At 34.0% G+C, this 25,276-nt stretch overlaps 1 protein-coding gene across 1 annotated transcript in view; it reads right to left on the bottom strand.

Moving 5' to 3' along the window:
* The window catches only part of LOC123523101 (glycosylated lysosomal membrane protein B-like), a 32,989-nt gene that overhangs the window by 5,513 nt on the left and 2,200 nt on the right, over positions 1-25,276 (bottom strand). The window contains exons 2-6 of the mRNA XM_045300733.2: positions 15,360-15,474; positions 9,201-9,358; positions 8,238-8,444; positions 6,535-6,753; positions 3,670-3,941 (exon numbers count right to left, since the gene is read on the bottom strand). Coding sequence (XP_045156668.2) covers positions 3,670-3,941; positions 6,535-6,753; positions 8,238-8,444; positions 9,201-9,358; positions 15,360-15,474 — 971 coding nt within the window. The remainder of the gene's footprint in view (positions 1-3,669; positions 3,942-6,534; positions 6,754-8,237; positions 8,445-9,200; positions 9,359-15,359; positions 15,475-25,276) is intronic.

Below are 25,276 nucleotides of genomic sequence, written 5' to 3'. Positions count from 1 at the left end.
TCCTTCCAGAAAAATATTTTTCATAACAACCAAAGAATGCCGAAATCACATATGGAGAATACCTAATGAATGAAAATTGCCAACTGCTATTATGGCTAAATGAAATCAGTTCACAAAAAATAGTTCCTGTTTCTTTCAAGATCACTAAGTTTTCTCTGAAAATATCTGGCAATAAAGTACTTCCTAAAATAAAACTGAATGTACTGGTAGAGGATATAAAGTTTCTGGTCAAATAATAATTTCTTCTGTAAAGGCAAAATTAAATCTATCTCAATCAAGCACTCTCTGATATCATCGATTAAATTCAATTTTATGGATAGTTTAAAAAAAATCAAATGCTGACTCACTAAACATTTCATTATGAATATCACATTATGCCTTTACAGAAATTCACATAATATAAAATAATAGTCTTTTATCTTTTCTTTTAATACACAGAACTTAATAACATCAACTGTTTGATCCACCTATTCCGTAACAAGCTTTTTGAGTTATATGAAGTGTATCTGAACTATCAGTAAGTGTATGGGGTATTTATCAATGTTATACAAGACCAAAGAAAAATCTTTATATTTTTCATTTAGGTTTAGGTTTCGTTTCCTTATCTTAACATTTGTGTTGCAATCCAATGCGATCTACAAACAAGAACAAATCTGCACACAAACTAGGCGTATACATCCAGTTAGTGACTCCCAGGTATCTGACCTGTTGTTTCTCAATTAACAGAATGATTTCTATAAAATTTTCAACATACTGCAGGAGATAATAACTAACTTGACTAATTTACTGTATTTCATATTTTACAATGTTACAGTGCAAAATATCAGCACAATTATGAAGTGTTACTTTAACCAGTGTGGACACCAAATGGTTTTGAAATTTATATTTTGACTGTATTTGTTGTTGGACTGTTTTAAAGTTCTATAAGGCTTTAAATTTTCTGTTAAAAACAATTGTAAAAGGTGTCCAAATAGATGTTATGCATAATTACATGTTTAGAAACAGGCTAATTCTAATACTGCACCTGAACTGTTAGAATTAGAGCCCAAAAGGGAGGTAATAAAAAATAATAGATTCGATTAAACTACTGTTATCAGTATCTAAAACTTTCAGGATATCTATTTAGCATAAAAGTGACATTCCCACAAGAAAACTTGTAAAGTTGCGAAAAACACAATTTTATAAAGAAATAGTTCATAGGCCAGATTTTAGAAGTGGAAAAGTACATTTTGGCTTTTGATTATAGAACATGAGTAATGTACTGACTCATATCTGATTCTTGTAAAATACAGCCACATCCCCACCCCCCATCCGCCTCTCCCTGCAAAAAAAACAAAACATAATGGATTTGGTAGACCAAACAGTAAACTGCATCAAGTAATAATTCGCAGCAATAGGTTAAATAAAGACTTGAATAAAGAATTAATGTAACTAAAATAACTTTCCTTGAAATAGCTTCTGCTAAATAATTGTTTTTATTGGATTTAAAGGTTTTATTTGCAAGAAATTTGCATTTATATCGTTTTAATAATGCACCAAACTCCACTCTTACCAGAAGCATTGCAGTATGTTTAAAAGACTCATAAAACTCCTTTGCCAAATTCTAAACCTTGTTGTTTTGTATTATTATAAAACTCTGTAAACCACATGTTAGCATTTATCTTAGTTAAAGATTAAAGATATATCATGCCCTAATTTCATATTTCAAAATGTGGATAATTATGATACAGTATTTATGTAAACACAAAATATATATGTGAGTAAAATACTACACAATGATAAATGTATATATAAACACAGTATAAATATGTAATGCCACTAAAAACACTGGAAGTTATTAATATCAAATGACTGTTACTAGATATGGCATTCAGTTGTGACTGAAGCTCTACATATACAGTCAGTTTATACATTTATCAGATTTCAATATCTAGATATAAAAGATTGTAGCGAAAGATGAGCACAGTACATATTTTAAAACAAGTAATATTTCAAATAAGAACTTCACCAGAACTAAATTGATTTGAAGTGGTTCATATGAGTATAAAATACTATAAGAATCTTTCATTGGTTGTAGTGGATGGAAATGTCTGGCTTGAGGGTAACTGTTTAGGCAGTAACGTGGCTCTGCTGCTAGAAAATTTCAATCTGCACCTTCAACTAGTGATAGATTCTTTCTTATTACAGTAGCATATGATTTTATGCATTAATTCATATTTACTTACTTATTTATTTGGGTTTTATGGCGCACCAACACAGTATAGGTTATATGGCGCCAAACAGGACTACAAATTTTGGTTTCACACCTCATTTACATAGAAATAAAAACATGAGGTATGGAATCAAAATTTGCATCGTCCCAGAACCACATGGGGCGCATTAATTCATAAATTTCAGCATGAGTCATCTTGCATCCTGGGGTGTAAAATGAGTTTTTCCAGCATCGGCAAAAACATAGGAAAATCCTGTCCGGCATGCAAGAAATTTTCTTCCATTTTTAACCATTCTTCAGTTTACTCCGAAATTATTTTATTTCAAAATTTCCTTGCTTTGAACAAAACAGGTATTTCATGGGTACTTTATTTCGTGCTTGTCAAAATTAAAGCAGATTTCTGTGTTCAATGGGATTTAACTTCATAGATTGACACAACCATGAAATCCAAGGAAATTAGATGATTATACTGTATACGCATTCCTCAGTTATTAAATGAAAACTGAGTTCTGCATCAAAGTCACTGTGACTTAAAATCTTTGACATACTGACCTCAAAACAGCTGAGGACATTAATGACTAACAGACCTACTGCAATCATCCTATGAAGTTTGACCTCTAAAGGTCCAAGTATTCTCTAGTTATTTACTGTGACCTTGACCTTATGATGGTCATCTATTTACAGTCATAGGACAAAACATTTTTCAGTTTCTAAAAGGAAACTAAGTGGTCTACTGATGGAATGACCAACAGACATGTGTTATGTCAACAACGTAAGTACAACAATGTAAGTCAACTATACAGCTACTCTCTTTAAGAAGAATCATCTCTTTGATGTAAATGTACTAAGTTGCTTCTTTTTAATTAGTAGACTGACATATCCCAGACACTGATTCTGCCACTAAAAATCATTGATTGGTGTTCACGTGTCTGAGAGAATCAATCTGCATCTGAATGGCAAATAATTTTTTTCATCACTGTTTGAAATATATTATTTATATTCTAACATGATCTAAAGGAATATTATTTACATCCTTCATGACAGACATCAAACATTTGCCTGTACTGTATAGTCTTCTTTTCAGGCACGTAGCTACGATGTTTGACACTACGATTTAATAATTGTGGCAAACAAACAGTGATATTGTTGCATAATAATTTCAGTCTTCTTTGTTTAACCCTTACCCTGCTAAATTTCTATAATGAACTTGTCTGTCTTTCAATTTGGATGGTACCATTTACCGTTAAAAGGGGTGCTTAACAAAATGATACTGACTGAATGGCGAACAGTGCAGATCATGATCAAATTGCATGGATGTGCAGGCTGATCATAATCTACACTGGTCGCAAAGACAAATTCATTTGTGACCAGCATGGTAAGGGTTAAAAGGAAAACAAAGTGGGTTGTATTTAAATGTATTTGAATATAATCTCAAAAATAGAAAAAAATGCAATTACCAAGTTAAAACTTGAGTTTTATTATACCCTCCATCTTTTGACAAACCAAATGATAAGTTGGCAGCTTGGCTCATTTGAGTTGTAAAATTTTCTCCATAGTAACCATATGCCAATGTGTCCCTAAGAATATTTTTATTTTCGTCTGTTAGTGCCTGTATCCCATAATGCTTCATTCCAGTAGCCTCACTGCGTGACCTTTCCAATGACTGGTAGCAGACAGGTTTCCACTGTAAGAATCCTGTGTCCCCACCTCGTGTTAGCCAATTAAATATCTGAAAATATCAAGATAGTTAGCTGGTGAATTTAATCATAAGATATATTGAGATGTTATTAAAAGTTATTGTACAAAAATATTTATTAAAATCTGATTCAGAGGTGGTGGGTGTTTGAAAGTACATACATTTTGCAATACCTCAATATAGTTTCTAAGGAAAAATACTGGGTTCACTTTGCTTGCTTATCAGTTTAAATATACTATATAATATATGTAGTATTACAATTATTAGGATGGGGACTTGAATGGTAGAACCACATGTGCCATAAAGTTGGGGTGGCAGAAATATAAGAGTACACCATCTGCAGTATGTTTATTTATATAGAGAGGTTTTAACACTGATGGGAAGAATAGTGTGTGTTTGTTGCAGAAAGGATAGAGTGTGTTTGTCGTAGAAAGGTTTTTACACTGGTGGGAAGAATAGTGTGTGTTTGTTGCAGAAAGGTTTTTACACTGCTGGGAAGAATTGAGTGTGTTTGTTGCAGAAAGGTTTTTACACTGATGGGAAGAATAGAATGTATTTGTTGTACATAGCTTTTAACACAGTGGGAAAGAATAAAGTGTGTTTGTTGCAGAGAGGTTGTAACACTGACAGGAAGAATAAAGTGTTTTTGTTGCAGAGAGGTTGTAACATTGGAGGGAAAGATAGTGTGTTTGTTGCAGAAAGGATGTAACATTGGTGGGAAGAATAGTGTGTTTGTTGTAGAGAGGTTTTAACACAGGCGGGGAAAATAAAGTGTGTTTGTTGCAGAAAGGTTGTTACATTGGCAGAAAAATAAAGTGTGTTTGTTGCATAAAGGATGTAACATTGGTGGGAAGAATAAAGTGAATTTGCAGAAAGGTTTCAACACAGGTGAGAAGAATACATTGTGACTGTTTGTTGCAAAGAGATTGTTACACTGGGGAGAAGAAAAAACTAAACTGTGTTTGTTGCAGAAAGGTTTTAACACAAGTGAGAAGAATAAAATGTGTTTGTTTGTTGCAGAGAGATTTAATACAGATGGGAAGAATATAGTGTGTTTGTTTGTTGTAGAGAGGTTTTTACATTTGTAGGAAGAATTACGTGTGCTTGTTGTATATAGCTAGCTGCTTTAAAGAGGTTAATAAACTAATGAATTAATCTAATAGGCAAGAAAATATAAACAGAGGTGTTCAAACTTCAGAGGTGTTGTTAACAAAGATTACATTATGCCTGCTTGAAATTCTACAAGGACCACTCCATTTTTAGCTCACCTGTCACGTAGTGACAGGGTGAGCTTTTGTGATCACCCTTCGTCCGTCATCTGTCCATCCGTTCACAAATTCTTGTGAACATGATAGAGACCACATTTTGTAACCAATCTTAATCAAACTTGCACATAACTTGTATTGACATAATATCTCAATTTCAATCGAAAACTGGCCTGATCCCATCATGGGTTCCAGCATTATGGTCCCTTAAAGGGCCAAAATTTGCTTTTTTTGGCTTGTGAACAAGATAGAGACTACATTTTGCAACTGATTTCAATAAAACTTTATTTTTGGTTATACTTGAAACAAACTTGCAAGATATCTTTAACAACAATAGATCTTGGATCCCATGATGAATCCGTCAGATCCAATCATAGGTTCCGGAGTTACGGCCCCAAATTGACCCCTGAAAGAGGCAAAATTTGTTAATATTTACCTTGTGAACATGATAGAAGTGACATTTTACACTTGATTTTTACCACACTTACATACAACTTAAGTCACAATAAGATCTCAGATCTTTTTGAAAACTGGCTAGGTTCCGTCATGGGTTCAAGAGTTACTGCCCCTGAAAGGGGCAAAAATTTCTATTTTGGCCCTTTCAGCCGTATAGAGGTTTCACTTATGCTTTGATTTGATACAAACTTGCATAGAATATTTATCTTGATGATATCTAGGCCAAGTTCGCAACTGGGTCATAAGGGATTAAGAACTAGGTCACCAGGTCAAATCAAAGGAAAAGCCTAGAGGTCACATTTATGAATCTATCTTCCTGAAACTTAGTCAGAATGTTTATCCCGATGATTCCTAAGCCAGGTTCAAAACTGGGTCATATAGGGTCAAAAACTAGGTCACCTGGTCAAATCAAAGGAAAAGCTTGTTAACACTCTTAAGGCCACATTTATGAACCTATCTTCATGAAACTAATCTTGATGATTCCTAGGCCAAGTTCTAAACTGGGTCATGTGGGGTCAAAAACCTGGTCACCACTCAAATCAAGGTAAAGCTTTTTAACTCTGCAGAGGCCACATTTATGACTCTATCTTCATAAAACTTGGTCAGGATGTTTATCTTGATGATTCCAAGGCCAAGTTTAACAGATGAGCAATATAGGGGCATTATGACCCTCTTGTTTCTCTTACCAACAATTCTAAGGATTAAGAAAAGAGATTTTAAATAATACTTCAGCAGTATCAGTTTCGGGGGTATATCAAAATACTGTTTTATTTTTTTTTATTATAGTTACTTTTTCTCAACAACTAACTCATGTGTTGCAATACTCCTTTTCTGGCATGCTGCATTTTGCTGCTATTTAAACAATACAGCTATAAGAATTCTGTTGAGATGGCAGGTAAACTTACTGTAAAGACGCCAGGGGTATACTCATCATCGATGGATCGTGTCTCATCCACTTTCATCTCATCTTTCCCGCCACCTAGCATAACCATCTCAATACCAAATCGTGACATGGATAAGTTTGTCCATACGTGATCTATATTTAGATCAAACTGCGTGATGTTCTCTGAGTATTCAAGATGAGGTAACTGTGATTCCCGACCAGAACTGCTATATGCACTTAACTGAAAATAACAGAAAAATTCAATAAAAATAGAATTTATAACCTTTCAGTAATTTCAAGCCAGTTATCTTTTCTCTTGCCATAAAACAAGGAAACGAAAAATGTTTTAGTCTTTTATGATGAAAAGCAAATCCATCAAGTAATTACAAAGATAATCTAAACTTTAAAATGGTTTGCAAGGATCAAATCTAATCGTATTTGCTTATAAACTTTGAGAGTTAAAGAAATTTCAACAACTTTACTTGCAATTTTAATCAACCATTCTTCAGGATTAAAATTAAAATACACGAAGACCTATAGGATAAAAGGAACTGAAAACTCCCATACATTTACTGCTCATATTCTGCACGTAATTTTGAGTGTATGGAGAAAGCTAATGCCATCTTTTTTTCTTTTTCAGCTTACAGTTTGTGACAAAATAACAATCTACCAGTTTCTTCCATGAGAAAATTTTTTTTCTGCTCTAGGAGGTATACAAGATTTACAATCAACACTTTCTTATTTGCCCAGTAAATAAATTCATGAAATATGCATTAAACTAGAGCTGCTTTTGAGAAAAGCGCATGTCTCCCACATCTGCCTAATCATCTAAATAGTAAGTCAGTCTTTATATACTGTTTACTCACTATAAATATACCTTTGAATAGTAAAAAGGCTGATTTTGGGTAATTCAAGGGCCATAATTCAAAAGTGCCTCAGGTGATTTGGCTAGTTAATGAACTTGGCCGAGAGGAGTTATGGTCAAAAACATTTGGTTCAAGTTTGGTGAAGATCGGATGAGAACTGTTCAACTTAGAGTGCGGACAAGAGTGAAAAGGCCGATTTTAGGTAATTCAAGGGCCGTAATTCCGAAGTGCCTGGGCCGATTTGGCTACATGTAGTTATCGAACTTTTCCGGGGACTTATGATCAAACACATTTTGCTCAAGTTTAGTGAAGATCGGATGAGAAATGTTCGACTTAGAGTGCGGACAAGATTTGTGACAGACAGACACACACACAGACAGGAGTAAATCAATATACCTCCCACACCAGTGTGTGGTGGGAGACTTAATAATGACTATATTTTAGATTCATTTATGAGATGTGTTGGTTATATGGCATAGCAGTTGTCCTGAGCCACAGGGAGCAAAAATAATGGTCAAGGAATATAAAGCGAGACTCAGGGCCATTTTTTTGCCATAAAACAATAACTGACATAAGACCTTTCTGTTTGTTTTCACAATGTGATAGGTGAAGTTCAAATCTGATATTCATTAATATTTTTCCCAGTGAATTATTGAAATACAAGGAAATTTTACAGCGAAAAATATATTTGAAATGTATTTTACATAGTCACAGAACTACAAATGGTAACATTTGGTCAAAACCACTGAAAAACCAGTTTGTACATTTTCACTCATAGCCATAGCAACTTGATAAAATATTGCAGTTACAAATATTTCAATATTACACAGAAACAAGTAAATATTCTCCATATAGTAACCTGTATTGAGAAGGTTCCATTGTATTGCCAAAGGTCTGACGGATACTGACTGGATGCTTGCATCTTGATAGAGTTCCCTTTTATATCTGATACAGCAGATATGTTATCCCAGGTAAACGTGCTCAGATCATAAACGTTCCATTCTGTTGATGATTGATCGTAGGTGGACATGTCAGCTTTATCTTTCGTGTCATTGTAATCGATCAACTGGAACATATTAAAAAATTTATGATGTAAATTTATTAAGAAATGTTCAATCAATTAGTGTCAAACATATTATTTCATCAACACAAATACTGGTAAAACTTCATTCAAGTTTTTACTACATCATATATTCCTTTGTCAAATGGTTTGAAATTCCTTCATTATAAGTTGCATTTATAATTATAATAAAGAGACTTCAATAATTATTTCACTACCATACTGCTTATTTTACTCAAAATATACATTAAAAAAAAATTGAGGTGAGTGGGATGGCTTTAACCTTTACCCTGCTAAATTTCTAAAATGGACTGGTCTATCATTCAGTTTGGACAGCCCCACTTAATATTCAAAGGGGTGTTCACTGATAATTCACTGACTGAAAAGCGAACAGTGCAGACCATGATCAGCCTGTACAGCTGATCTTGGTTTGCACTGATCACAAAGGCAAAATCACTTGCCGCCAGCAGTCTTAAGGTTAATTTCACTCAAAAACACAAAACTGAGGTTCATTTTGTTGCTCAACTTTGCTTGTTTCAATGGTTCTAAATAGGCAATAATGTGATACAGAAAATTGTGCATATCAAAAGTATATAGAAAACTGTTTACTAGTACATATACTTCTTTACATGAGTTTTGTTTGGTATTAAGGCACTCTTTTACATCATCTTTTAGTTATGTTAATATGTCAATGAATGATGGAATGTTGTTTCCATACCTATAAGATTATGAATAACATGCAAGCAAACAAAAGAAATTTACCTTTGTGAAGAGAAGTGTGTATGTATAATGAACACCAGCTTTTGGTTTTAGCATGACAGAGTTGGCCTTTTCTGTATGATTGTCTGAGAGAAGCCGTTCCCAGTCAACAGTCAGTTTGACATTTGGAGATGTGTATGCAACAAACACAGAGGGTACACCTGAATATTAAGCAAAATAAAAAATGTCTGCATACAAGCAAAATTCACAAGAGTGCCATGATGGCCTTAGTTCACTCACCTGAATATTGGAGTTCAAACAGGCTAAACAGTGTGCAACTTTAGAAGAGGACCATAATATGCTCCAGGTGTAGAAGGTTCCAGAGGCAGTAGAAGTTGATTACATAAATCAGTGTGAAAGATGACAAACACTTCAAACACTACTGTGAAATCATTAATATTCGTGGGGGACTAATTTTCATGGATTTCGTGGTTGAGTCAATCAACGAAATTTAATCCCAACGAACAAGTAAAATTCCCATTCCTTTTATGTTCATAAGTTGAAATCCACGACTTCTTATTCCCACGAAATTGCCATTTTGACTAAAACCATGAAATTTCATGCCCACAAAATTAAATTATTTTACAGTATATGATTCTTAGGTTTTTAAAATTGGGTGGACAAAACACACACAGACAACTGAAGGCAGACTGAGGGTAATTTGGAAGGTCTTTTCATAACTGTTCTATTTTTACCTCTAGCAGGCCAAGTGCCCCCATTTGCACAAAATTGGGAGAGAAAATTATAATGATGCTAAAGATCATGACCGATTAAGATGCATCCAGTGAGAAAGAGTTGTTTCAAGGTATTTCTGTACTTAGCTTCAGTGGTCCCTAAAAGCTGGGGCTGAGTGCTCCCACCTGATTATGTTTAGAGGAGGACCTTACAATGATGCTACAGACCAAGTCTGGTGAAGATCTCCATCACACTGTTCATGAGAAGAAGCTGTTTAAAAGTATTTCAAATTTTAGCTCTAGTGGCCCCTAAAAGAAGCTAGGTTCCCCCATTTGAAAAAAACTTGGGAGCAAAACTTCCAATGCTGCTACAGACCAAGTTTGATGAAGATCAATCAAGCAGTTCATAAAAGGAAGTCTTTTAACAGTTTCTCTATTTTTAGCTCCAGTGAACTTTCAAAGGGGCCAAATGCCCCCATTTGAGCTAAAATGGAAGAGGACCTTACAATAATACTACAGACCAAGTTTAATGAAGATCAACCAAGTGGTTCAAGAAAGTCATTTAAAGGTATTTCTAGCTCTAGTGAACCCTTATGGTGTGAAAAAGTTTGGAAAAGGACGTAGTAGTGATGCTACAGATCAAAGTCGATGAAGATCCAGTAAGCCATTCCTGAAAAAAGGTATTTAAAGGTACATAATGTATTTCTATTTTTAGCTCTAGCATCCCCTGATAGGGCCATTAGGGGATAGGCACCACCATTTGAATAAAATTGGGAGAGGTCACTATAATGATGTCAATGATCTAGTCTGATGAAGATCTATCCAGTGGTTCATGAGAAAAAGTCATTAAAAGTTAAATCTGTTTCAGCTCTAGTGGCCCAAAATAGGAGTCTGGCACCCTCATTTGTTCAAATTTGAAATAGGATTTTACAATGATGCTACAGACAAAGTTTACTGAAGATCCATCAAGCAGTTCCAGTCTTTCAAGTGACCCTTGATGAAAAACTAGGAGAAAAGAAGGGACCTCTGATATAAAAAAAAGTAGGAGAAAAGTAGGAACAAAAGTAGGAATCTGATGATAAAAGTTGGAACTTCTGAAAACAAACTCGGGACCGGATCCAGAAATATCTGATAGTTTTAGTACACCAGCAAGGTGCACAGTGCCAAGAGGGGGTAGGTATGGGAGGAGAGCCTCTATGTATGTGTGAGGGGGAGGGATGAGGAACTAGAACTCCCCTCATTTTATGATTTGGGGGTTAAGGGGCTTTTCCCCCTTGAAAATTTTGAAATACAGGTACGAAATGGTGGGCTCTGGTGCATTTTTTGGTCTTGATTTTGAGGTATTGGGAGGGGTAATTTCCTAATTTTATGTGTTGGTGGGTCAGGGGGCTGTCCCCCCGGAAGGAAACTTTTGAAATATAGGCATGAAATGGTGAGCTCTGGTACATTTTTTTATTGTAAATTTTGAGGTATGGGAGGAGCTATCCCAGTCCTTTGAGGGGAGCCAGTTAGAAAATTTTGAAAAACAGGTACAAAAATGGCGGGCTCTGGTGCATTTTTTTATCTTAATTTTGAGGTACTGGGAGGGTACTTACCTCATTTTAGTGTGTGTGTGTGTGTGGGGGGGGGGGGGGGGGGGGAAGGGTCAGTGTTTTCCCTTTGGAAAAATTTGAAATATAGGTAAGAAACGGAGGCATATGGTGTACTGTTGGGTTTAAATTTTGAGAAATATTAATCCTTTGGCAAAATAGTTGGGTGCAACTCTGATGAGTATAGGTCACTTCTCAGCAAACTTGGAGGGGGGGGGGGGGGGGGGGGGGAGGGCACCCTCTGCCCAGTCCTGGACCTGGGTCTGAATCTTTTATATTTACACAGCTGGAACAGACCTAAAAAATAGGAAAAGTAGGAAAAAGTAGGACTACTTGAAAGCCTGCAGTTCATGAGAATAAGTCACTTAAGACTATCTACTTTTTAGCTCTGCTGGCCCCTTAAAGGGGCCAAACTGAAACATTTGATTCTGAACAAACTTGATAGAGGATCACCATAGGATGCTTCTGATTAAGTCTGGTGTAATCTGACAAGTAGTTTAAGAGTAGATTTCTTCAGAAGGAAAGTGTGTACAGATGGAGGGATGGCAGATGGATGATGGGTGATCACAATAGCTGCTCACCCAAGCACTTGTGCTCAGTTGAGCTACGGTAACAAGAGTTGTGTAATGATAGCATGCTTGACCATTTACAGCCGTTCCACTTTATACTAGCTTACATGTACATATAAAAACTTTAGCAAAATTTTCTCTGTTGATAAAAACAGTATAATTTTGCCAAAATGTAAGCCAGAGTTATGTAACTTGCCATACATGTGAGGTTATCCCAAGATGCCAAATCTGAAAACATATGGTCAGTTTATGCCTGAAAAGCTACAAATGAAAAAAGGTTGTTTTCGAATTTTTCTGGTGAGAATTGCAAAATCATAAAAAAAACAAGAGTGCCAGACTGTCACAAAATACGCCCGTCATCGAATTTTGCCTAATTCAAGAGCCATTATCCAAGAGCATGCCGGGGCGGTTTGGGTGGTTATGGAACTTGGCCGAGATATTATGCCCACAAACATTGTCAGCAAGTTTGGTGAAGATCGGATGAAAACTGTTTGATTTAGAGAGCGGACAAGGCTAAATTCGCAGTTTTTCGAGTAATTCAAAGGCCATAATCCAAGAGTGTCTGGGGTGATTTGGCTGATTATCGAACTTGGCTGAGATATTATGCCCACAAACATTGTCAGCAAGTTTGGTGAAGATCGGATGAAAATTGTTTGACTTAGAGAGCACACATGCTTTGGACACTGACTGCCCGCTCGCCACGAGTGTTCACATAATACACCCCGCTCTTTCAGAGACGGGCGTATAATAAAATTAGTGTCAAAACATATATACCTGGAATTATAAGGATTATATTATTTTCTGTGTGATGTTCCATTTTTTTTCAGTGTATGCATTATTCGGCAGGGTCTGCACATGCATCAACAAAAGCAAAATTGCAAATATAAATTTTCTATAAAACTCTGTGACATAGAAAATTTCATTTTTTTAACAAGAACTGTGAAAAAATTACCTTAAACCAGCCATGAAATGTTTCAAGTACATATCTAATGCTTGTTAACATAATATTAAACTTGCCTTGTGACATAAGTATCAATGTGTTCTCATTTTGTTTGTTTATTTGTATCTACATTAGCCTGTACATTGTTGTACCTAAACTAGAACATGTGTTTATCTTTTTCATTCAGATTAATGATAATTTGAAATATAAAGAATGGGGAAGTTGACAACTGTATGTGTTAAAAGCAATGTTTTTTATTTGCCTTAGTCTGTCCATCCATCTGAATTTGTGTTTCACATATCTTAAAAAGTATTAACATGTAACCTAGAATCATTAAACCTCACAGGATTGTTATCAAGCACCTGGTGGTGTTTTAAGGATGCTCGCTACAGTTTCGTAATTTTTTTCTCAATAATAGATTTTGATGAAATGTTTTGTATTAAAAGATCATATAATGATGTATTGAAAAATGAAATAAAAATACTAGGTCACCAGCTTTGTTTCAATTTAATTTGCCCCTAGATATGGTGCTATTTTAAACATTTTTCAAAATTTCTGTAATCCTAAAATATCTTTCAGTAAAGTACAATAATCAGCATAAATTTGATTATCTAAGCATTTTTATAACGGAAAACAAAATATCTATTTGAAACATGCTCAGAGAAATCAAAAGAACATGATTTTGTAAAGAACGGAATACAATGTACTTGTTCAGCAGACCCAAGGTCTATTTTTGCATATTTTTGTCAGTTTTAAGTTGGTACTTCTGCTATTTCATTGAGTTTCACATAATAGAATTTAATCAAACTCTGCACATACCTTTGGTTATGTCTACCTAATCTAAAACAAAAAGAAAATTGATAGGTCACCATATTAGATTTCGCTTAAATCAAATTACGAGGTGGGGTGTGGCGGGCATTTATACAACGCAGGTTGGTACGAAATACTCTTTCAGTGTTTGAGCAAATGACTTAGAAATAACATATATATAAAATTATCAAACGGCAGATTTCTTAATAAGCGGATTTTAAGGTGTTTCTGAAGCATTTTGATGGCATAGAACGATGAAAGTTTCCGCCCTTTTTTTTTTAAACAAAACCTATAGTTTACTAATGTACGGTACGGGATTAGAAACAGCTGTGACTCAATGCAGAGTTTGAGCGCTGGTATAAATAACAGACTCCAGTATATGTCGGATTGAAGCAATTTGAACTAAAAGTACTTTAAATGTATATATTTTGTAACCATGGTGATACTTACCCTAACCTTTAGTCAGTATATTATACATTTTGTACATTAAATGCATGTGAACATACAACAATTTGCGAATTTTTGCCGTACGCGACATTAGATAATCACTTCTGGGCATGCGCAGAAGACCGCACCAAGTCTGCAGTGAGCTACATCGATTAGAAACACAACCAAATTGGCACGGGGTTGGGGTAAATATCGACCCGTCCGGAAAAACTGTAGCGAGTGCCTTTAACTGGGATTTCACACAACCAGACAAGAGTTAAGTCCTTAATTTAGTAAACAATATGAAAAGGGTAAAAAAAATTGAGTCATATCTATCTCAAAAAGTATCTGACCTAGGATTATGAAACATTACAGGAAAATTATTCAGCATTGAACCTGCGCACATGGGGTTTTCTTTAAGAGTTTACTGAGCCAGACTAGAGTTATGGCACTTGACATAGTCAAAAATATGCATAAAAGGGCATAAAAGTTTGTGTTGCATGTATCTAACAACTTAATTTACTTATGGTCAAGAAACATTTAAGAAATATTATTCAGCATGTGAATTTGTGCATGTATCTATTTTTGTTTGGATTTCGTTCTGTAATACCAGAATTATGGTCCTTGACTTTGTCAAAAATATGCATCAATGGCCTAAAAGTTTGTGTGTCATGTATCTCAAAAAGTATTTTATGTAGTCCTAACACACTAGAAGATTGTAATTAGACTGTAAAAATGTGCTTCTGGTGTTCTGTTTGGGATTTCACTCAGCCAGACCAGAGTTATTGTCCTTGACTTAAAGAAAAATACACATAAAGTACTTAAAAGTTTGGGTTGCATAATCATCAAAAAAATATTTCACCTGGAGCCATGAAACCATGTACAATGACAGGAAGTGGGAACACCAGTGTCCTATGGGCATACATCTAGTTTTACAAAAAAATTTGTTTGTATCATGATTTGGTTTTGTCGCCACATTTTAACAGCTAACCAAATAGGGATGCACATTTTAACAGCTAACCAAATAGGGATGCTGACGAATGGGTGAGTGGAATAGCTCTACCTGTTCTTTGAATAGTAAAGCTAAAATCTTATTTGTGACACAGATTATATAAAGTCTGCAACGTTCCTGTTGTTAGAAAATGTATACTAACCTATGGTAGTGACAACATAATGAAGAACATCATTGACCCCTACAGCTGTTACATGAGCTAAACTACCACATATAGACGTGTTGGTCAAACAGCTGTGCTGGGTATCAGTAGATACCTGTAAATATAACGTAATATGGTGTACAGAATTACACACATTTTATTAAATTATGTAATGTGTTGTTTATCCTTGTAGCACTGGTTATCAACAGCATACAGAATAAACAGATTTCTATATACAGTTAAGCTACACCAGGTATGCAGAAGTACAGACACTCTTCAGTCCTAATCCAGAAACATCTCTATCTAAACTTTTTTTTCGGTCTGAACAGTTTGGATTAGAGAGGTTCCATTGTAATTTTTTCTTTGGAAATACCTCCAGGCCCTGTATAAGTATGAAACAAATGCAAGACAACATGCTAAATTCATTACTAAAATAAATTCTTCTTAAACATTAATTTCTGATAAAAGAATATCACCTTTTAACACTTTCAAATTTTGATGTTTTATGGCACAGTTTTGCAAATAAGTAGAAAATATCTTTGCCTACAGATAATTACTATTAAGATACATAGTCATTTATAATTCATTAAAGCAAAGGAATTTAAAATTCTGTCCATAAAACACCAGCAGAAGCAGCAGTCTTTCCTTAAAAAAAATGTAGAAGACAGTGTGTTGACTAGTCAACAGCTTCAAAGTCAAATAAGGGTCATAAAAGGGCAACACATATTTAAATTAGTTATTTTATAACAAATTTTAAATAAATTCAGAATGGCTATACAAAGTTGCATGAAAAACTTAACCCAATTTGGTAAGTAAACAAAGTGCCAAAATTTGAATTAAATTCAACAAAGAGATTTTTATGATATGTAACTTGATTTTTTTAATTTATTTCAGTAGGCTTGGCGACTGGGGAGTTTTGTGTGAAGTTTCAATCCAACTTTACATGTAGACTGTAGTTGTTAATGAGATATAGTTTGATTGTTAGTTATATGCAAAACTTAAACCAAATTTTCTATGTCTAAAAGGGCAATATTTTGACTTATATTCCACAAAGGGTTATCTAACTTGGTTATTATAGTAGGTCTGATGACTGGAAGCATTGTGTGAACTTTCAATCCAATACACACATTTGTTTCTAAGATACAGTTTGATACTTACAAAATGTAGTTGCACACAAAACTAACCAAGTTTTCTAAGTAAAAACAAGGGTCATAATAAATTTGAATTAAACTCAACCAAGAGTAATCTAACTCGGCTGTTCAGTAGCTCTGATGACTAGGAAGCCTTGTATAAAGTTTCAATCCAATACATGCAAATCTAATAAAGATATGAACTTGCACTTTAACCAAGGTGTGACCCTAATGCTCGGGTGAGTAGAATAGCCCTCACTAGTCTTTGAATAGTCAAGCTTAAAAGTCTTACACAGTGTGCTTGAGAATCAATCTTTTAAACAAGGAGCTGCGTTCAATAAACGCTTGATGTCCCTGGTGGCATCCTTGTCGATACAAAGCAACCCAAGTCCAAAACGAGGTCAAGGTCAAACTGAGGTCAGGTGATGTTTCAAGATGAGGAATGGTCACAGGTTACATCTGTATTAGTATCAATTCATTCTTGTATGCGGTACTGATGCTAGACAAAACGGTCCCATTTGGTTAACCAAGAGATGGCCCATATAAAGCAACCTAAGTCCAAAATGAGGTCAAGGTCAAACTGAGGTCAGGTGATGTGTGAAGATGAGGAATGGTCACAGGTTACATCTGCATTAGTATCAAGTCATTCTAGTAAGGGGTATTGATGCTAGATGAAATTGTCCCATTTGGTAAACCTCGTACGGACGGACGAACAAACGGACGGACAGGACAATCACTATATGCCTCCCGCATCAGTAGATACCGGGGGCATAAAAACAGTAACATGAGTATATTTCTGCTGAAAGCTTATAACAAGGCAATCTGGTGACAAGAACGTGTTTTCTCCACAGTGAAGACAGAACATAATCTGAATATTCAAAACTATTTATCACAGACAGGTTTCCAGTTTGTTGCAAAATTGAATACATTCTTATTAAAGGGACTGGACTCCAAATTTTGGCTAAAAATTGATATTTCTTTAAAACTGAGGTTTGGTCATATTATGAACATTAATAGAACAACAGGTTTTGTTCTAAACTATCTTAAAAAAAGCAAAATCAAGAACATAAACATGTCTTAGTTGGGAATGGAACACTGTCTGCCTCTGCAATAATAACTTTCTACCTTCTTGACAAATTCATCACGGAGGAATTTGTGACCATTTAATATAAACCTTTATAATTAAGGCAGGTAACATTTATCTCTGGTTCATTGTTACAAACACTCTTCAATTTTGAATGGAAAAATAGAAATAAGACAGCACGCTCAACTTTTCTCAGTGTCTGACTCTGAATTAGAGCTTTGCCAGTAAAACCAAAAAATTCTAAGTTAAAAAGGGATATAACTCTGTCAAAATTCAAATTAGAGATATTGGGATTGTTTCTCCTGGTGTAGACATTGATAGTAAATATCTATTTTAAGTTCAAGTCAAAAGCTTTGATAGCAACACTTTTTACAGATATATTTGACTTTATCAAAAACTTTAACCAAAACTTTCTAAGTTACAAAGGGGCATAACTCTGTCAAAACTCAAATCAGAGTTATGGGGATTGTTTCTCCTGGTGTAGACTTTGACAGAAAATAATTGTTATATAGAAAATAACTGTTGTAAGCAGTCAACTCAATCATTTTGATAGTAACAGAGATATTTGACTTTATCAAAAACTTTAACTAATGTCAACCCCGGGTGAGTACAATAGCTCTACTTTTTCTTCTTTAACTCAATCATTTTGATAGTAACAGAGATATTTGACTTTATCAAAAACTTTAACTAATGTCAACCCCGGGTGAGTACAATAGCTCTACTTTTTCTTCGAAAAGTCGAGCTAAAAACAATTAGTTCTTATATGGGAAAACCGAAGGTTTTTCCGTCTATAGATAATGTGTATGTGTATATGTCAAAGTAAACCTATATACCATTCAATTTGGGAATATGTTCTAATAAATACTATACCTTCACCGTTTCGTTGTTGTTGTTTTTACCCATAATTCCCGGAACTGCTGCTGTGCAGTTTGCGCAATAAATAATTTTCAGGACGACATTTGATAAAATAAAATTGCTTATGAACGATCCGGCGCCACATTATCAAAACAAATTATTCTATCAAGTTGAAAATTCACGGTATTAATGGAAATCGGTGTTATTCGGGTTTTTTCATGTTTATGGATGATTCAAGCGGCCGGCTTTTTGTTTCCAATATTGAATAATAATGTAGGCTACATTACAGCAGTGTTTGAATATTAAATAAAATCATCGTTTATTTATATTTTTTAATGTAGAAAAGCCAATAATTTCAAAAATTTCAAAGTAAAACGAATTTAGGCCCGCTGCCCTAACAAAATTCATTTATATACATAATTTTAACAGTAAATGGCGTAACACTTTACCTTGGTCCAGTGGTTAGCGTACATATTTTCCATGCGCGAGGTTCGAGTTCGAATCTCGTCAGCTGCTTGAAATATTTTTTTTTTTTGCTTAGGCCCAATTTTATTTTTTTTTATTGATGTTTATCACAATTTTTGCAATTATTGGAACAGAAATCAATAATGTGTACAGTTAACCAATGTTCTGCCTGTAAATTTTGGGTCAATTTCATTATTTGATCCAGAATGACTGTTGCAGCATTTTTGGGAAAGTTTCAATATAATGCTATGAGGAAAATTTTGTAAATGGGTGGTTTTCAAAATAATGAAGCTTTTTCTTCTCTCTCACCTTACTGTAATTCAGTTCAGTATTAGAATGTGTTTTGGAGCAAAATATATCCAAATCAATGTACTCAATAAATGTGTGCAATTTTATCTTGATGGCTCAAGCAGTTTTAAAGTTATATTAAATTATATAGCTAATTTTGTCCCCTGTGCACCCAAAAAAGTGTGACATTTTACATGAAGTATAGTTTTCAACTGAGGTTTACTTTTTAAAACCATGATTTATTGTTACAGCTTTGGCTTTTTAATGTAACTTAAACTCTGCACATTTAAATAAAACACTTCTTTTCATTACCTACATCTTATTGTTACCAATATTTCACATCTTGTGATGGAACCCTTTTCACGAAAAATAGTGAAAAAAATACTAAATTTAAATGTTGAACACTACTATTTCATAACCCTATTACTTTTCTAAAGTCTTAATGTTTTTCTAAGATGTTTATCCTTTCAGCTGTGAAGACACAGTATGATTTTTTTTCTTTAATAAATCGACTTTCTCAGAAACTTGATGAATGTCTATACTCCTAAAAATGTCCCCTGTGCACCTTTTCAGTTGTTAAGTGTCAGATTTCTTTTATTCTTTAAATAAAATGGGATTTTACTTTATTTTCCTTGAAAGGGAGTTACAACAGATACAAAAGCAGCCTTCAACTTCACATATTACTGACTGTTAAACATTCACAAGGCCAAAAGTGATGTCCCCTGTGCACCCTTTTTTTGACATATATCAATTATCATAGCGTTACTGTAATTTGTGGTGGCATTTCTATATTCTTAGCAGTGTCTATGCAAAATTTAGGCATTACTTGATAATTTAGCATTATATAAGAAACCCTGGACAATTAAAAATTCATTGTTTGCATTTTTTTCCGAAGTTGCCAATTTTCAAGTTTAAAAGTGGAAATATCAATTTTATTGTTTCTTAAGCTCTTAAGTTTACCTAAATATGTAAATGTTCACTAGTAAATATTATGTAGTTAAAAGAATTTTACTTACCATGAACATATTCTATGAATAAATATTTTGATACAATTTGTCCCCTGTGCACCCTTTTTAGTAACATTATAAAGTATGTATGAATTTTACTATTCCATTTTATCATGCATGGTATTTTGTCATTTTTCTAATATGAATAAGCAGTTCATGTAAATTAAATGATTTCAATTTGTTAGTTATGTATAAAGTCACTTATTTTTCATTTAAAGCATTACATTTTGTTGGATTTTCATGTTTTTGTAGTGAAAATTTTCAATTTTGTACTTATTTTGTGGAATAAACTATTTTTTGATAGTATTTGTCTAAAGTTTATTACCAGTAGTCTTTTTATGAATAGAAAACTAATAATGAATGAATATTACACTGATCTTCAGTATGTGTCCCCTGTGCATCTTTAAAATAACTCAATTTTGAGTAGACAATTCTAGAAATTAGAATAGACCATTTCACGGCAAGCGTCTAAGCATTGGAAAAGTCATTATCGGTAGACGCATTCTAAGCGAGAATTCTCGAGACGCAACGAGATTTGAAAAACTGGGGGCTCTTCAGTTATTTATCGATTTTTGCAACAAAGATTTCTGATGCATAAATTGGTGAAAAAGGGTTTTCACTTCACAAAAAAACCCAATTGGGTCAGGCTACAAGTTATTTCAAATGATCGGTATTTAAGTCCTTCTCACAATATTTAACATTCATCTTTTTAAATGAACATTTTAAACCATTGTTAACAAATACGTGCAATTCAGATTTTAAAATAATTCCAGTTTTGAAACTTCAAATACAAATGACTCTTAAAAATAGTCTTTGTCTCATTCATCCAGTCAAAAATTACCCCCGCCCGGAATGAATAACACACTGGTTGGATCGTTCGCCCGTCAGTCGAGCGATCACATGTTTGGTGTCTGGTACGGCCACTCTATCCGTAAGTATTATTTATCAATGAGACAAGTTTAAGTTACTGTGGAAATAGTTCAGTGCTTGCAAAAAAAAAAAAAAAAAAATAAATAACATGTTGAAGAAAACGGGTGTATAACCCTAAACAAACAATAATTATTCCCTTATAAGTTGGTCGAAATATGCACAATCAAAACGACAAGAAGTTAATGTCAGACGTAAAAATTTGCGGACATGAAATAAATAGATTATTGTACTTATCCATTTGATGTCCATTATTTGTGTTGGGTTTACGCCGTTTCTCAACAACCTTGTCACGGCGGTTTGCTTACACAAAAACTCTCCGTAAGAATTTACATCTTTCCCACTTCATGCAGTGCTGTAGGAAGTCGGGCCCGAACTAACATCTCCAGATTCCGGAGAAAACTGCATTTAGTTATTTATGAAACAGCTGAAACGGGCTTAAACTTAATACGAAAAAATAAAAACAACAAAAAAAAAAAAAAACACTATCTAATAACGCTACAAGCCGTAATATAAAGGCTGCAAATAAATTAATAAATTCCACAAACAGACAATATGAACTTGGTTGGAAAATGCGGGAAAAGACATGTTTAATGTTCCTTTAACTTCCTAATTTTCTTAGCACTGTAGCGTGAAAATGAACCCGGTAGTCAAGGAGTTTTGTTATCTTATTCTATTCAAAAACATCTCGGGGATCATTTTCAGAAAATTTATAAAAATCTATGGAGGAGAGAACGAGCAGTAAAATGTTTAATAAAAAGTATCATTTTTTTATTACGCTTTTTTGGTGTTTGTAACATGCATTCAGGCATACAAGTGTGACAATAAAAATCGGAAAGAAATCGGAGAATTGCTAACAAAATTGAAGTACGCTTAAAATGAAATTTTTGTTGTTGTTTGTATTTTTCCCTAAATCTCGCGTAAAAAGGATGGTAGGGGAAAATTGAAGACAATACAGCGAAAACAAAGTCGGAGACCCCGCATTTTATCTCTCATTTTTCAGTAAAATAAATTTGTATGAGTTTAGTTGTTTTTTTTTAATTCTATGGAATGGTTTTTACACATTACTTAGTCATTCCGTTCAAAAATAATAATTTCGTAGAAAGATTTTGGCATGGTCTTTGCATGAAGTAAGAATTCCTTCGGCGAATAGTCTGAGTACATATTTGAAACTTACATTACCGTATAGGTTTCAACGGTCCTGTTATAATAAATGAAATAAATTTCTTTTTGATTGAAATGGGCGCCCGAAACTAAATTAATCGCTGTAAAAACAGCAACGTCAAAACTATTTAGGCTAAAACGTGATTTTTTTTTCGACGCCATTTGCGTAAAAAGTGTGCATTTGACCTTTTCAATAATTGTACATCGGGTGAAGATCAGCTTTTGCTATTAATTAAACAAGTTATTAAGGACGCAACTTGTGTTTGGAATTCCCGCTCATTACACCTGTCAATAATTTACAGACGCAGCGGTTGGTCAGCTATCGTAAGACATTTAAGTAAAGCGTTCAGCTATACAGACTATTTGATTGTTTAGTCTCAACGTAGTTCGATCCAAAAATGAAGAAAACTGTCTCAAACTTAACACGCTGTACATAACCTATCTATCTATCTCTTAGCCCCCAGTTTTTGTCTTATCGTTTAATCACGTTAATTCACGGATTAACGGTAATCAGTTTGCGCATGCGCATATACTTCGTGAAATGGTCTATTACTGGACATTCTTGAAATTTGGCATGTGGTTTATAAACATGCAACATGTCAGAAAAAAGTTGGTTTTATAATTATATGATAGTTATTTTGCATTCAGCAACAACTTTTCTAGGTAAAGTTTTATTTTCATGTCAAATTTTTGCAGAAAGGGTGATTTTAAAAACCAATGTCCACAAACATATGATTAAATAAGTTTCAAACCATACACATACACCCATTACTTATAATTTATGTTGAAAAAATTACTGTTATACATATTTCCTTGTCATAACACCATGCAACATTTATCACCCACCTTACTGGAAATTCACTGAACTTTCGAATTAAAGGCTGAAATATTTTCTGATTGGCATTTCTCAACACTTCCCCAAAGTTATTTCCTTCAAATTTGAAGTATTTGCTATAATAAAAAATAGGTGACCACCATAAGAAATAAGTTTGAATTTTCAACCCCTATGTCACACTTTTGCTTCATTATTTTGAAAACCACCCAAATGACAAAGTGGTCGAATTTATCAACGTTCGTACAGTCCCCATTTTACATACCCCTTTCAGGCCCTCCTTTCGTGTGAGTTTGCTTACTAAATATAAATTTGAATTATGTAAAGTTTTCAGCAAATGTTAAGCATTATTTTGATACCAACCATTGATAACAATTTGCAGAAATAAAAAAGTTACAGGTACAGGTCATTTTCTGTCCGGGTTTATCATCAGTACCAGTATGGGTGAATTTTGGGACTAGATTCTGTGCACTCAAATATCACTATTATCTTTAACTCATAAACACTATTTTCCATTGTCTGTCTAGTCTTGACACATTTAAAGAAATGATTAGATCTACGTTCATTTAAACAAAACATTTTAAAACATTTTCCTTTGTTAATTTTTATAACAAGAGCAAAACCATCAGGCTTACTGTCAAAACTGAAAATATCAGAAAGAACAATTTATGCAGAAAAAAAGAAAGAATCCGTATGACTAGGTTTTCCTGTCAAATAGGCAGCGTCTAATTTCATATTGTGTTTCTATTAAATCTACATGTATGATATAATCTGTAAATTCTGTTTTAATACCTGGAACAACTGATACGGGGACTGGAAACAGGCATTTATCTTATCTGATGCTGTCGTCCAATCGAAGCGTATGCCGTAGGTTATTCTGCTATTACTCAAACACTTACGCCTTACAGTTTAACTCGTCCTTTCAGTGAAAATCTGGGAAAGCATTTGTTGAATTTTTTGTTGAAAACAAAAGTTCTGCCATGAAATTATTGCCTGCATCTGTTTTTAAATGGAAAATATCTACATTAATGTTACTTTTCGCCCTGTGAAAATGGCTAAATCTAGACTTGTCTTACCCAGAGAGAAAGATGTCGTTTTTTACATGATATTTGCCTTGTTGATTCAGAGTATTTAGAATAAAAAAATTAGGACATATTTTAATGAAAATAGCAAGTCAAAACTGTAAACTGTTGCCTGAAAATATTTGTTTATGATATTGCTCTGTTCTTCACCATTTAAATGCGTGTTAAACCTAGATGATTTTCTGCAGTTTTATTATTATTATTATTATTATATACCACATTTATATAGCACTCTTTTCATATAAAAATACGTTCAAAAGTGCTTTACATAAAAACATTTATATAATGTTCAATAAAAAAATGGGAATTGAACTATTATAGAAGAAATTAAAATTACATTACGGTAATAAGATACCAAGCATTTTAAATTGGAAGGTAGGCCGATCAAAACATGAAACAAAAGTACAATATCATAAAACATTAACTGACCTATCAAAGACACAGGTCAGAGCAGAATAGAACAGAAGATATTTTACATTTTGAACAGACAGAATTAAACAGTATGATGTCTGCGAAATGCATCACAGCATGCAAACCGACCCGGATGACTGGGTCAATCGCTACCTAAACGGCCCGGAAAACATCCATGATACATCCCACAGAAAAAAAAAAAAAAAAAAAAAAAAAAAAAAAAAAAAAAAAAAAAAACACCGCCAACATTATTCTGTCACACTGGAGTTCTTAATTAAAGTAATTAATTGGCCGGCAAAGTACCTACATTATAAATCAGGTAATCAGTGAGATGTTAGTTGCCAAAGAATTGTATGAAATAATGCGTCTTTAGCGCTTTTTTGAAACTTTGCACGGTCTTGCACTCTCTTATGCCAGATGGGAGGGCATTCCATAACCTCGCAGCAGCTGTCTGAAAGCTCCTGTCACCAAATCGTATTGTTCGACATTTGGGCACCACTAGTTTTAACGCATTATTCTGCGATCTCAGATTTCTGGATGGTGTATATATTTCTAGCATGTTCGCTACATAAGCTGGTGATTGATCTTTGAGTGCCTTATATGTATGTGTTATAATTTTGTATTCTACCCTACATTGCACAGGAAGCCAATGGAGTTCACGCAGAACAGGCG

Source organism: Mercenaria mercenaria, chromosome 8 (assembly GCF_021730395.1).
Source record: "Mercenaria mercenaria strain notata chromosome 8, MADL_Memer_1, whole genome shotgun sequence".
Lineage (NCBI taxonomy): Eukaryota > Metazoa > Mollusca > Bivalvia > Venerida > Veneridae > Mercenaria > Mercenaria mercenaria.
Note: the sequence above shows the minus strand (reverse complement) of the source record. Positions and strands in the feature narration are given on the sequence as shown.